The sequence below is a fragment of the Equus quagga genome, chromosome 3 (assembly GCF_021613505.1).
Source record: "Equus quagga isolate Etosha38 chromosome 3, UCLA_HA_Equagga_1.0, whole genome shotgun sequence".
Classification (NCBI taxonomy): Eukaryota; Metazoa; Chordata; class Mammalia; order Perissodactyla; family Equidae; genus Equus; species Equus quagga.
In genome coordinates this window covers 53,457,057-53,469,153 of record NC_060269.1, presented here as the reverse complement: position 1 = coordinate 53,469,153, position 12,097 = coordinate 53,457,057, and the positions used below count along the sequence as shown (strand labels likewise).

The 12,097-nt window shown below is 33.6% G+C and overlaps 1 protein-coding gene across 1 annotated transcript in view; it reads right to left on the bottom strand.

Annotated features, from left to right (window-relative positions):
- ANXA10 (annexin A10) overlaps nt 1-11,547 on the bottom strand; it is an 84,044-nt gene extending 72,497 nt beyond the window's left edge. Inside the window, exon 1 of the mRNA XM_046657590.1 lies at nt 11,488-11,547. Coding sequence (XP_046513546.1) covers nt 11,488-11,505 — 18 coding nt within the window. The 5' untranslated portion in view covers nt 11,506-11,547. The remainder of the gene's footprint in view (nt 1-11,487) is intronic.
- Nucleotides 11,548-12,097: the final 550 nt, after the last annotated feature.

Genomic DNA, 12,097 nt, shown 5'->3' with positions numbered 1-12,097 from the left:
CATTTTGATGTAAAATTAGAAATGCCAACTTAATTGAGTTATAAAATGAAAACTTTAAGCCTCTTAGGTATCCACAAATGCACTTATAATATTTTTCCATTTCTCGTATATCTTAGGAATTCATAATAAATGCTTTAAACTATTATTGACCTAAAATTGTTTATACTTATGACCTAAAATTGTTAACATTAAGAAGTTCTTCACTGATCCGAACAGCTTTCAAGATTAAATGGACTTTTTCTGATCAAAACCAGACAGAATAAACAAAGTCAACCATCTACATTCATCATGCAAGTTTGACATCTACAATATTCAACTTATTTCAGTGCTTAAAGGAAAATTTCTAGCATTAAATGCATATGTTAGAACAAAAGAAAGTTCTGAAATAAAAAATTTAAGCTTTCTCCATAAGAAATTAGAAAAATAATAGAAAATTACACTTAAAGCAAGCAGAAGATAGGAAGTAATAAAGACAAGAGAGGAAATCAATAAACGTAAAAAGAGAAAAATAAAGAAAATAAATGAAATCATAAGCTTATTCTTTCAACAACAATAAAATTGATGAAACTCTAGTCAGACTGATAAAAACAGAAGATGCAAATTATAAACATAAAAATAGTTGAAGACATCACTACCGAAAGGAATGCCAAGAATTCTGTGCCTATGAATATGACGGTTTAAACTCCTTGACACACAAAAACTATCAAACCTCACTCAAGAAAAAGAAATAACATGAATAGCCTGATATCTATTGAGGAAATTGAGTTCATAGTTAGAAACATGTCAACAAAGAGAAACTTCAGGTACATAGTTTCACTGGAGATTTCTAATAACCATTCAAGGAATAGATAATAACCAATTTTACAGATTTTATTATAGAAAATAGAAGACTTTAATCCATTTTGAGCTGATTTTTGTGCAGGGTGTAAGGGAATGGTTTACTTTCATTCTTTTGCATGTGGTTGTCCAGTTTTCCCAATACCATTTACAGAAGAGACTTTCCTTTCTCCGTCATATGCTCTTGGCTCCCTTGTTGAATATTACCTGTCCATAAATGTGTGGGTTTATTTCCGGGCTCTTGATTCTGTTCCATTGATCTGTGTGTCTGTTTTTGTGCCACTACCATGCTGTTTTGGTTACTATGGCTTTGTAGTACATTTTGAAATCAGGGAGTGTGATACCTCCAGCTTTGTTCTTTTTTCTCAGGAATCCTTTGGTTATTCAGGGTCTTTTGTTGTTCCATTTAAATTTCAGGATTCTTTGTTCTATTTCTGTGAAAAATGTTGTTGGAACTTTGATAGGGATTGCGTTGAATCTATAGATTGCTTTAGGAAGTATGGACATTTTAACGATGTTAATTCTTCCAATCCAAGAGCATGGGATATCTTTCCATTTCTTTGTGTCTTCGATTTCTTTCAACAACATTTTACAGTTTTCAGTGTACAGATGTTTCACCTCTTTGGTTAACTTTATTCCTAGGCATTTTATTCTTTTTGTTGAAATCGTAAATGTGATTGTATCCTTAATTTCTCTTTCTGCGACTTCGTTGTTAGTGTATAGAAATGCAACCGATTTTTGTATGTTTATTTTGTGTCCTGTGACTTGACTGTATTCCTTTATTGTTTCTAAAAGTTTTTTAGTGGATTCTTTAGGGTTTTCTAGATATAGACTCATGTTGTCTGCAAAGAGTGACAGTTTCACTTCTTCTTTTCCAATGTGGATCCCTTTTATTTCTTTTTATTGCCTGATTGCTCTGGCTAGGACTTCCAATACTATGTTAAATAAGAGTGGTGACAGCGGGCATCCTTGTCTGGTTCCTGTTCTTAAAGGGACAGCTTTCAGTTTTTCTCCATTGAGAATGATATTTGCTGTGGGTTTGTCATATATGACTTTTATTATGTTGAGGTATTTTCCTTCTATACCCATTTTATTTAGAGTTTTTATCATAAATGGATGCTGTATCTCATCAAATGCTTTCTATAAGACCCAAAACCATGAAACTTCTAGAAGAAAACATAGGCAGTACGCTCTTTGACATAGGTCTTAGCAGCATATTTTCAAGTCCCATGTCTGACCGGCAAGGGAAACAAAAGAAAGAATGAACAAATGGGACTACATCAAACTAAAAAGCTTCTGCACAGCAAAGGAAACCATCAACAAAATTAAAAGACTACCAAATGATTGGGAGAAGATATTTGCAAACCATATATCAGATAAGGGGTTAATATCCAAATTATACAAAGAACTCATACAGCTCAACAACAGAAAAAGCAACAATCCAATTAAAAAATGGGCTAAAGATCTGAACAGAGATTTCTCCAAAGAAGATATACAGATGGCCATCAGGCATATGAAAAGATATTCAACATCATTAGCTATCAGGGAAATGCAAATCAAAAGTACAATGAGGTATCACCTCACTCCAGTCAGAATGGCTATAATTAACAAGACAGGAAACAACAAATGTTGGAGAGGATGTGGAGAGATGGGAACCCTTGTTCACTGCTCGTGGGAGTGCAAACTGGTGCAGCCATTATGGAGAGCAGTATGGAGAATCCTCAGAAAATTAAGAATAGATCTGCCATATGATCCAGCTATCCCACTGCTGGGTATTTATCCAAAGAACTTGAAAACACAAAAACATAAATATACTTGCAACCCCTTGTTCATTGCAGCATTATACACAATAGTGCAAGATTTGGAAGCAACCTAGGTGCCCATCAAGGGACGAATGGATAAAGAAGATGTGGTATTTATACACGATGGAATACTATTCAGCCATAAGAAATGATGAAATCTGGCCATTTGTGACAACATGGATAGACTTTGTGGGTATTGTGCTGAGTGAAATAAGTCAGAGGGAGAAAGTCAAATACGTATGAGCTCACTCATAAGTAGAAGATAGAAACAACTACAAACAAACACATAGCAATGGAGATTGGATTGGTGGTTACCATGGGGGAAGGGGGTAGGGCAAAAGGGGTGATTAGGCTCACATGTGAGGGGATGGACTATAATTAGTTTTTGGGTGGTGAACATGATGCAGTCTATGCAGAATTCGAAATATATTATGATGTACATCCGAAAGCTATATAATGTTATAACCCAATGTTACTGCAATTAAAAATAAATAAATAAAAAAGAAAATATAAGAGAACACTTTCTAATTCATTTTATGGAGTTAGAATTACACTAGTATCAAGACAAAACTAACAGTACAAGAAGAGAAAATTACAGAACAGTAATCCTTACTATTTACTAAATGTAGATGTAAAAATGCCCAACCTAATGGGGCTGGCCCAGTGGCGTAGTGGTTAAGTTTGCACACTCTGCTTTAGTGGTCTGAGGTTCATGGGCTCAGATCCCAAGTGTGTGTACCGACACACTGCTCATTGTATGGCGTCCCACATACAAAATAGAGGAAGACTGGCACAGACATTACCTCAGGGACAATCTTCCTCCTCAAAAAAATAAATATTGCCCAGACTAATATAAGAAAATCTGATGCAACAATATATAAGAGAGTAATATAGCATGCAGCATGTATCAAGTGAGGTTTATCCCAAAATTCAAGGCTGATTTGACATTCAAAAATCAATTTATTGCATCATATTAATAAATGAATAGATAAATACATCCATTCGAGCAAGCATACGTACATACATACATATGTACAGAAATAGACATAGATGTGTGCAAATATATGGGTTAGTATATATACATTTTTCTTTGCTCTGTTATCTGAAAGAGCATATAAATAGTGATTATCCTGTAGCAATGAGCACACCTAGTGTCCAGATCTTGGTTCTTAAATATCATTCTTCAATTAAGGGAATCAGGGCTCCTTGGAGAAGTGGTTAATGCCAGGGCTGGAGCAGGGAAAAATACAATAGACCATTTACCACATGAGAGTACACTACGGCTATTCTAACAATTAATTCCTATGTCAAATTCCAGATTAAGTGAGTTTCCTTTTGAATCCTTCTAAATATACAAAGGGAATTAAGAAAGAATATGAAAGGAGATAAACCTGGATCATAAAGCTGCACTTCCACATCTTTTAGGACAGGGAATGAAGCACAATATTTGAGAAGGAGGCTGACCTACCTGTTTCTTCATGGTTATTGGGAGACAAGTTATATGTAATCCTGTGATTCTGAGAAGAGGTATTATTTAATACTTATTTCCCTCTGCTAAATAACTAAAATAACATTTTGTAAAACCATTTCCATCTCTGAAACATTCAGATTACTCCAAATCAGTATTATACATAAGAAAATGATCAAGTCCACTAGGTCCTGAAATTAGAAGTCATAGAATATCTTGTAGAAAGACTTGGCATATCCACACACAGTCATCCTACTATTCACAATATTTGGGATGAAGCAAAATAAGAACTATAGGAGAGAGAAATCTTGAAGAGCTTCTATTGGCCATTAAGTTGTGATAGGTTCAGTTGTGACTTTGCACAAAAAAAATTCCCATTTCTAAACCAATATTTCACCTATTTCTGAGGATTCACAAATCTGACCCTTTTTTGCTTTGAAGGGACTACTGTACTTGTTATGAATATTTACTTTTTTACATATGAGCTACATGCTTGATTAAACACACAGCAGTCAGTACAACAGGTGATGAAAGGTACACAGAAGGTGTGTGTGCCCCCAGGTACTAATGCCTTTATCTTTCAGCACCTTTGCCTGTTTTCTTATTTACCCTGTAAAACAATGACACTTTGAGACTGGCAGCTAAATGAAAGTGTAGAAAAATGTGTACATATGTTCAATATCTCTAAAGAATTGAACAATAATTCAAGAAGATTACTATTGTAGCAATGGCAGCAATGCAAGAATCATTCAACTATAAAATACAAAATGATTCATATATTTTTAAACCATTACTAATACATATTATACTGAAAACAATGTGTCTGCTGGGGTTAAAGTGCTTTTTTTATAACTTGAAAAAGTATTTCTATAATGCTTTCAGTTCTGGTTTATTTAAAAATAAATAAGAGCAATTAAGAGATAGGATAATAAAATACATTGACATCCTGTTGCTTTATTACAGATTGCCACAAAATAAAGATGAAAAGCCAATCCAAGGCAGCCTGTGAGTGAAGTTGATTCCTAGTTTATCCATAACAGTAGTACATAAAACACGTTATATTACATACAAAGAGTCTTAATTACTTTTATGTTTGTATAAATACTTTTCATGGTCTGTTAACACTTTTTTCCTGGTTCCTTCCAGCATAATTGCCAGAATGTCTGAAAGACATAAACAAAAGTGTAATTGAGAAAGGCTGTATTCATAACTACAGGTTGTGATAAGATGGTGTGCTGGCAAAGAAAATGGATCTTAAGAAGCAGTCTTTTCTATGCCTTGGATGAGAAAGGCATGCCCACAAACTATAAGCAGAGTTTTATGAAATCTTGGAGTTAACCTAAAAGAGACCGAAGAAGGGAGATTGACAGCTGAACTTTGAAATGCTTAAAAAGAAATTCCTGTGATCCTTTCTTTTTTGGTGACTCAGGCTGAACTACTCCTGATTACAGGGAGTTTCTGTGGATAGGAGAAGTGTATGGTAGATAGAGGGCTTGGTCTGGAAGGTGGTACGACAAAATGAAAAATCAGTAAGTAATGCCCTCTAAACGTGTCTTTCTGTCTACTTTCTCCACTCCACCTAATCCCAGAAATACATGACTCATTAAAATAACTATGAGTCTTACTGCTCAAACATAATTTCTTAGACTTTAATCTTGTGTTTAACAAAAGCAGTACAGTTTTAAAAAGTGATTTGTGATAATCTGATAGGTTTCTTTCTGTACTGTTTGTTAAATGGGTTGATTAATTAGAAAAAATAAAAATATAGTTAATCATGATTTTTTTTGTTATTTGGGTTTTACAACTCCCAATGTTGTTTAAATGCAAAGAGGGTTTTGGATTTAGCCTAATGCTTATTTAAATGAGTGCAATGTGTTAATGTTAACAGTAGAAGTATAATTCCAAAATAACTCTCCATATAATTTTATACTCATCTGGAAACCTCTAGCATCAAGAGAAGCCGACATATCTAGAAGTATCTTAAAGAGGTATCATTTTCCACAGGCCCGATGACCTGTATACTGTAAGCCCTTTGGAAAATGGAAATGATTCTACAAATTTCAGCTTCATTATTGTTCTTGCTGTTATGGTAAATACTCTAAGAACTTGTCAACCAGAACCACAAACTTTCTCACAACCTCTTTTTTAATGGTTTTACCTCCTACGCCATGGCTTTGTCTAACTCAAGAATGATGATCTTTCCTGTACATCAATGGAATGCATGTTTCAAGAACACAGAGTTTTTGACAATCACATTCACTGTTGTATCCCCAGTACCTACAAGAGAGAGTAAAGATGACAGCAAGGAGACCAGGTAGGAGGCTATTGCATAAAGTTAGCAAGTGATGATTGTGATGGTAGCTTGGACCAGAGTAATTGTAGTGGAAGTGGTAAGAGGTGGTCAGATAATAAATGTATTGTGAATGTAGAGCCAAAAGTTTTTGTTAATGGATCGTTAGAGAAAGAGAGGAGTCAGAGACAACTCCAATTTTTTTTTATTTTTACTTTTTTTTTTTTTGCCTAAACCAATAAGATGATGGAGTTTCCACTCACTGAGTAGACACCCGGTTGTGTGAATCTGGGTCAGGCATAGGTGCTGGGTTGAGATATAAGTTCAAAGAAACCTCTGTGTGTGCATTGTAAGCTAAATGATTATATTGGATGCAATGACCAAAGGAGTGGCTATGAATAGGAAAGAGAAAACTTTCAAGAATTTAGCCCTGGGACATCTGACAAAGGAGACTGTGTCAAGCAACACTCATATATTGAGTAAGATGAGGAGTGAGAATTGGGCGTGGGATTCAGGCACATGGAGGTCATTGTTTACCTTGATAAGGGCAGTTTAGGTGGAGTGGATTTGGGTGAAAACCCAATTAAAGAGGATTTAGAGAGAATGGAGGAGACAAATTGAACACGGTGAATGCAATACACTTTTGAGGAGTTTTACCATAAAAGAGAGAATTTGTTGAGGGAAGTGGCATTATGAAATATTTTTAGCATGGAAGAAGCTATTTACAAGTGAAGATTATGTTGAGTTTAAGAGAATATATTTATATTTCCACTCATGAAACTTTTGATGTTACTCAAATTTATTTATACATTTTATGAATCATTACACACACATATATGTGTATACATATGTGTGTACAAATATAGCCTTAGTAATAGATACAAACTTAACCTCGTCTCTAGAAGCAACCCAACATTAGGGCTATTGAAGGCCAGGGCTTTTGAGTTCGAGTTGGGTTCAAGCTTTGAAACTGCTATTTAATAAAACTGTTGATAATAGCTCATCTGTTTTGGTGCTATTTATGCTCCAGGTCTCCTTAGTGCTTTACCCACCACTATATTCTCAAGACTCTTATAATATAGATGTTATGATCACATCCATTTTACAGGTAGGAAAATTGAGATGCAGAAAGATTGAGTAAATTGTTCTCTGTCATGTGGATTCTCTGACTGTATGTTAACTATTCTAAAGTCATGTTTGTCCAGCCCTTACACTGAAAGCAATCTAGGAGCCGGCCCCATGGTCAAGTGGTTAAGTTCGTGCACTCTGCTTCGGTGGCCCAGGGATTCACCAGTTTGGATCTTGGCCGCGGACATGGCACTGCTCATCAGGCCATGCTGAGGTAGTGTCCCACATAGCACAACCAGAAGGACCTACAACTAGAATATACAACTATGTACTTGGGGGCTTTGGGGAGAAGAGGAAGAAAAGAAGAAAGAAAGAAAAAGAAGATTGGCAACAGATGTTAGCTCAGGTGCCAATCTTTAAAAAACAAAACAACAAAAAAAGAACACATCCTGGGCTCTGTTCTCTCCCTTAAAAAAAAAGTAATCTATAGCTGTTATGAGGGGGTTTAAAAAAAATTAACAACCATTCTTACATATCACTTCAAGGCAAAAGTTAGTACATTTAATTTTTCTAGTCCAATATACATTACTTAAACAGAGGCTTCAGGAAAAGTTGAAGCCACAATCAGCATGATTCATAACTTTTGTTGAATCAAAGTGTGTAAAGTTCAGACAATGTAGTCTTGTGATAGTAAAAAGCAATCTAAAGTATGAATAACCTTTTATTAATATTTGTTCAGTAAGTCATATTGCAGATAAACAATCAAAGTCAGATTTCTTGCATGAAAATTTCTCTCCCAGGAATACCTTTCAAGAGGAAAAGCCTGCTTTAAAAATAATCTTCCGTAATCAACAGCCTCTGCTCCCGTGGGAGGTCTTCTCAGCCTGCAATCACACCTGGATAGAATGCCCTGATTTTCTGAGTGTTCTTCCTTTATTACCTGTAATTCACAGCTAAGTGCCAATGCATTTATTCCCTACTAGTTGGGCTAAAATGCAGAATGTCTTGTTTCTCCCACCAGACATTGCCTAAATTGCTGTTGTCTTATTTTGGTGCTCTTGAGCCATTCTGGGGGCAAATTTTTGAGTAGGAGCATCTTATAAAGATACTGCTGTTAATTTTATATCTGTTGGGTTCACAAAGGACCTACTTCTTGCTTTATACATGGAGTCAGTAATTATGTAGGGTAATTATACTTAGGCATTTTTACCTCTTTTTTTTTGTGGTAGAAATGATTTTGGAGCTAAATAGGATCCTATATCACCACCTCCGGCTTTTCACTCCTGGGAAGTGTTTTACTTCTCTAAGCCTCGTTATATTCATGTGGAAAATGGGAATGATAAATACTTTCCTTAAAGGTTGTAAAGACTAAAAATAATGTATGTAAAACCACTGAGCAGGATATCTGGTGCCTCCAAGAAGAATTTCAAAACCTTTACATGTTACATGGTATTCTTTAAAAAGATTTACTGTGGGGCTGTTAAATCAGACAAGGTATGCAAAGCTCCTGATGTATAGTAGAGGCTCAGGAAATTTTAATCATAATGGTTTCTCTACTTATGTGTAATACATAACGTTAATTCAGGTCTGAAATATGATATCAATATGTTATATTGCTTGTAATACTCCTATGATTAACATTTTTCTGTCAGTCAATAAATATGGTAGAAATGGGAAAGTTGTTGAAAGGATAGGAAAAGAAATAGGATTAAAGCTTACTTAGAGGCAAAAAGGAAGGTATAATCAAATAAGTGAATCTATTGTAAATAAAATGCTACTAGACAAAAAAGAGATCAGTTGATGACAAAACAGGACAAAACAGCCAGGAGTTTCACTAGGAGAATCAGGACAGTGTATTCAGAAAAGGCAGTATATTTGAGCCAATAAGAGCTTGAGTTGTAATGACATAGGGATGCCTGGATTTGGATCTTGGCTTGGGCAAGTTTTTTTTTTTTTTAACCCTCTTCAGTGCAATTTTTTCCATTCTAAGCAGGATATTATAAAAACATCTTCCTAAAAGGTGATTTGTATCTGACTAATTAATAAATCAAAACAATTCCAGGTTTGTCATAATCATTTAATTAAATCTTGTTGCAGTAGATGGCCTTACAATCAAGTGCAGAAGTAAAATACTCTCATTGCATCAAAGGTAAATTTACCTTCTTAATGTAACTAACCCACTTAAACTACCTTAATCATTGAAGGCCACCTATAATTCTAGAAAGTAATTTTAAAGGATCATATATGCTTATTTCTTACAGATGCGTAACTACTTTTCTATAGTTCTTGCCAATTACTTGACTTATATTTAAATTTTCTACAATTTGTAACTCATACTAATGAATTGCCTCAGGTTCTCAAAAATGGTCACACAAGTGTAGAAGTTCAGATGTCATATATATTGAATCAGAACTGCTGAGTATAGGGCATAGGAGTCCATTTTTAACAAGCAATGCAGTCAAGAATTATCCACGCTATAATATGAGAATGTGTGCATTCTTGCCTATGGAAGATCTTGTCTTTTGTTTGAAGACATCAGACCCAAAAAGGAGATTAAACAGATGAACTCGATCTCAAATACTGGTTTCTTTAATATCAAATTCTAACCACTTGGGCCATATATCTTAAAATAATAAATAATTGCTTTAGAATATAATGACATTGATTATGTAAAACATTTTAACATCAAAACTTGCTGAGATAATACATAAAACCTAACATTTATCTGTGATATAGCTCATCGAAAATACTTAAAATGAATTTTTAGGTATGCTATTTTAATTTCTGATATTTTTTCATTTCCTCTAGAAGCATAGCAAATCACTGCAGTGTTTACAAACCCTGTTATGGTAACTTTTAATAATCCCTGAAATGTAATTTAGATATTCTCTGAATGTTTGATAAATTGGCATATAAATGTTAATATAAGATGATACATAGCACACAGAATATAATATTACTTATTTCCAAATAATTGTCCTTGAATGAATAGAAAGGGAGAAAATAATAGCTTTTTACAAATTAAATTATTTACTATACAGGCCTGAATTACCTAATGACTTTTATTTCTTTATGGTGAAATGAAACTGCCTCACAATTAATAAAACAATAATGGTAAATTTCAACTATAAATGAGATCCTGAAACCTCAACATGAAATTAAGGTTCTTAAGCCACAGTGATGCAAAGTAGCCACATTTTAGGTCCTCATTTAATATTTCATTTGAAAAACACAGTAAGTAAATAAAACTTTCTAGGAATTAATACTTTGCAAATGAGTAAATAGTATTATTTTTGTGCCAAAGTTTAACCAAATAATTATGTTCTGATTATTTTTGCATAAAAATAAAAAACTATTTTTTGCAATAAAAATCTTCCTCAAAGTATTTTTTATAATATGGACTTTAAAAAAATCATCATCAACACACAAACCATTTATATATAATTTCTAAGACCATGTGAAATGGATATCTTTTTAAACAACGTATATTTAGGTAACTCTATGTCTATGTTGGCTCTTCAACAGTTTGTGGACTATTAGAGCAGTTGGATTGAAATGCTTCACACAAGGGAAAATGAAATGACTAAACTGGGTTATATGTTGCTTCAATTCAGCAAATAATTATTCAAAAATAAACTATTTTCTGAAGAGACCATCGATTTAAAATAAAAATTAACAACAGAGTTTATTGTTAGTTTCTTATAGAGAGAAATAAATATGGAGACAAAAAATATTATTATAACTTCAGTTAGAATTCTGAGTCAGGTTACTTAACGAAAATAGGAGTAACTAAATTGCCTTTATGGAATAATACATTATTTCAAAATTAGCACAGATTTGAGATTTAACAACATGAACTTTAATAGTTATATCGAATACCTACCAATTAAAAATTTAATGAAAATAAATTAAAACATCAGTATTTCCTGTTGAAATTCTCAAGTGCCACAAATGAAATTTTATAAATAAGGTTCAAATCCCAAATGACTGGAAAGTTTTGCAGAAATAGCCATTATACTTACATAGTCTCCACAAAACATTTTGACAGTCGTGGTTAACTTCGGAATAGATCAGAAGATTTTCAGTAAGTGATCAGTTGCATAGACTTGTTTCACTATGGAGCTCAAAAGAATTGAAGTTCACTATTCAATTAAATTTAAATATGTCTACCATTCACCTCAGGCAAGAAAATGTAACGTCAATTCTGGATACAGCATGTCTCAAGATACAGTATTTATACTGAGCTATCAGTCATAGTTGAGTAGGCAGAATTATTGAACAAAGTAAATAGAACCAGTAGCCTAACCCTCGTCCTATGTTGATTTAAGAAATGTAAATTAGCCAAAGAATGAAAGAAGTGTAATCTTTTGGAAAAGCTGATGACTTACGGAAAGGTAAATTGATTAACCACAAAGTTAATGATTTATTTTCTGCTTTATCATTTTTAAAATCCAGACTCTTTCAGTTATTCAAGCCTCTAGCTTCATATTTCAAATTGCCAGGTTCTATGTGCATCTATACCATTCTTTAAATATTTTTAACTATTATATATCTGGCCTTATGTTAAAAAATAATGTATTTAGGAGAGAATTTATTATCCAGTAATAAAAGTCTTTGGAGAAATCGTATATT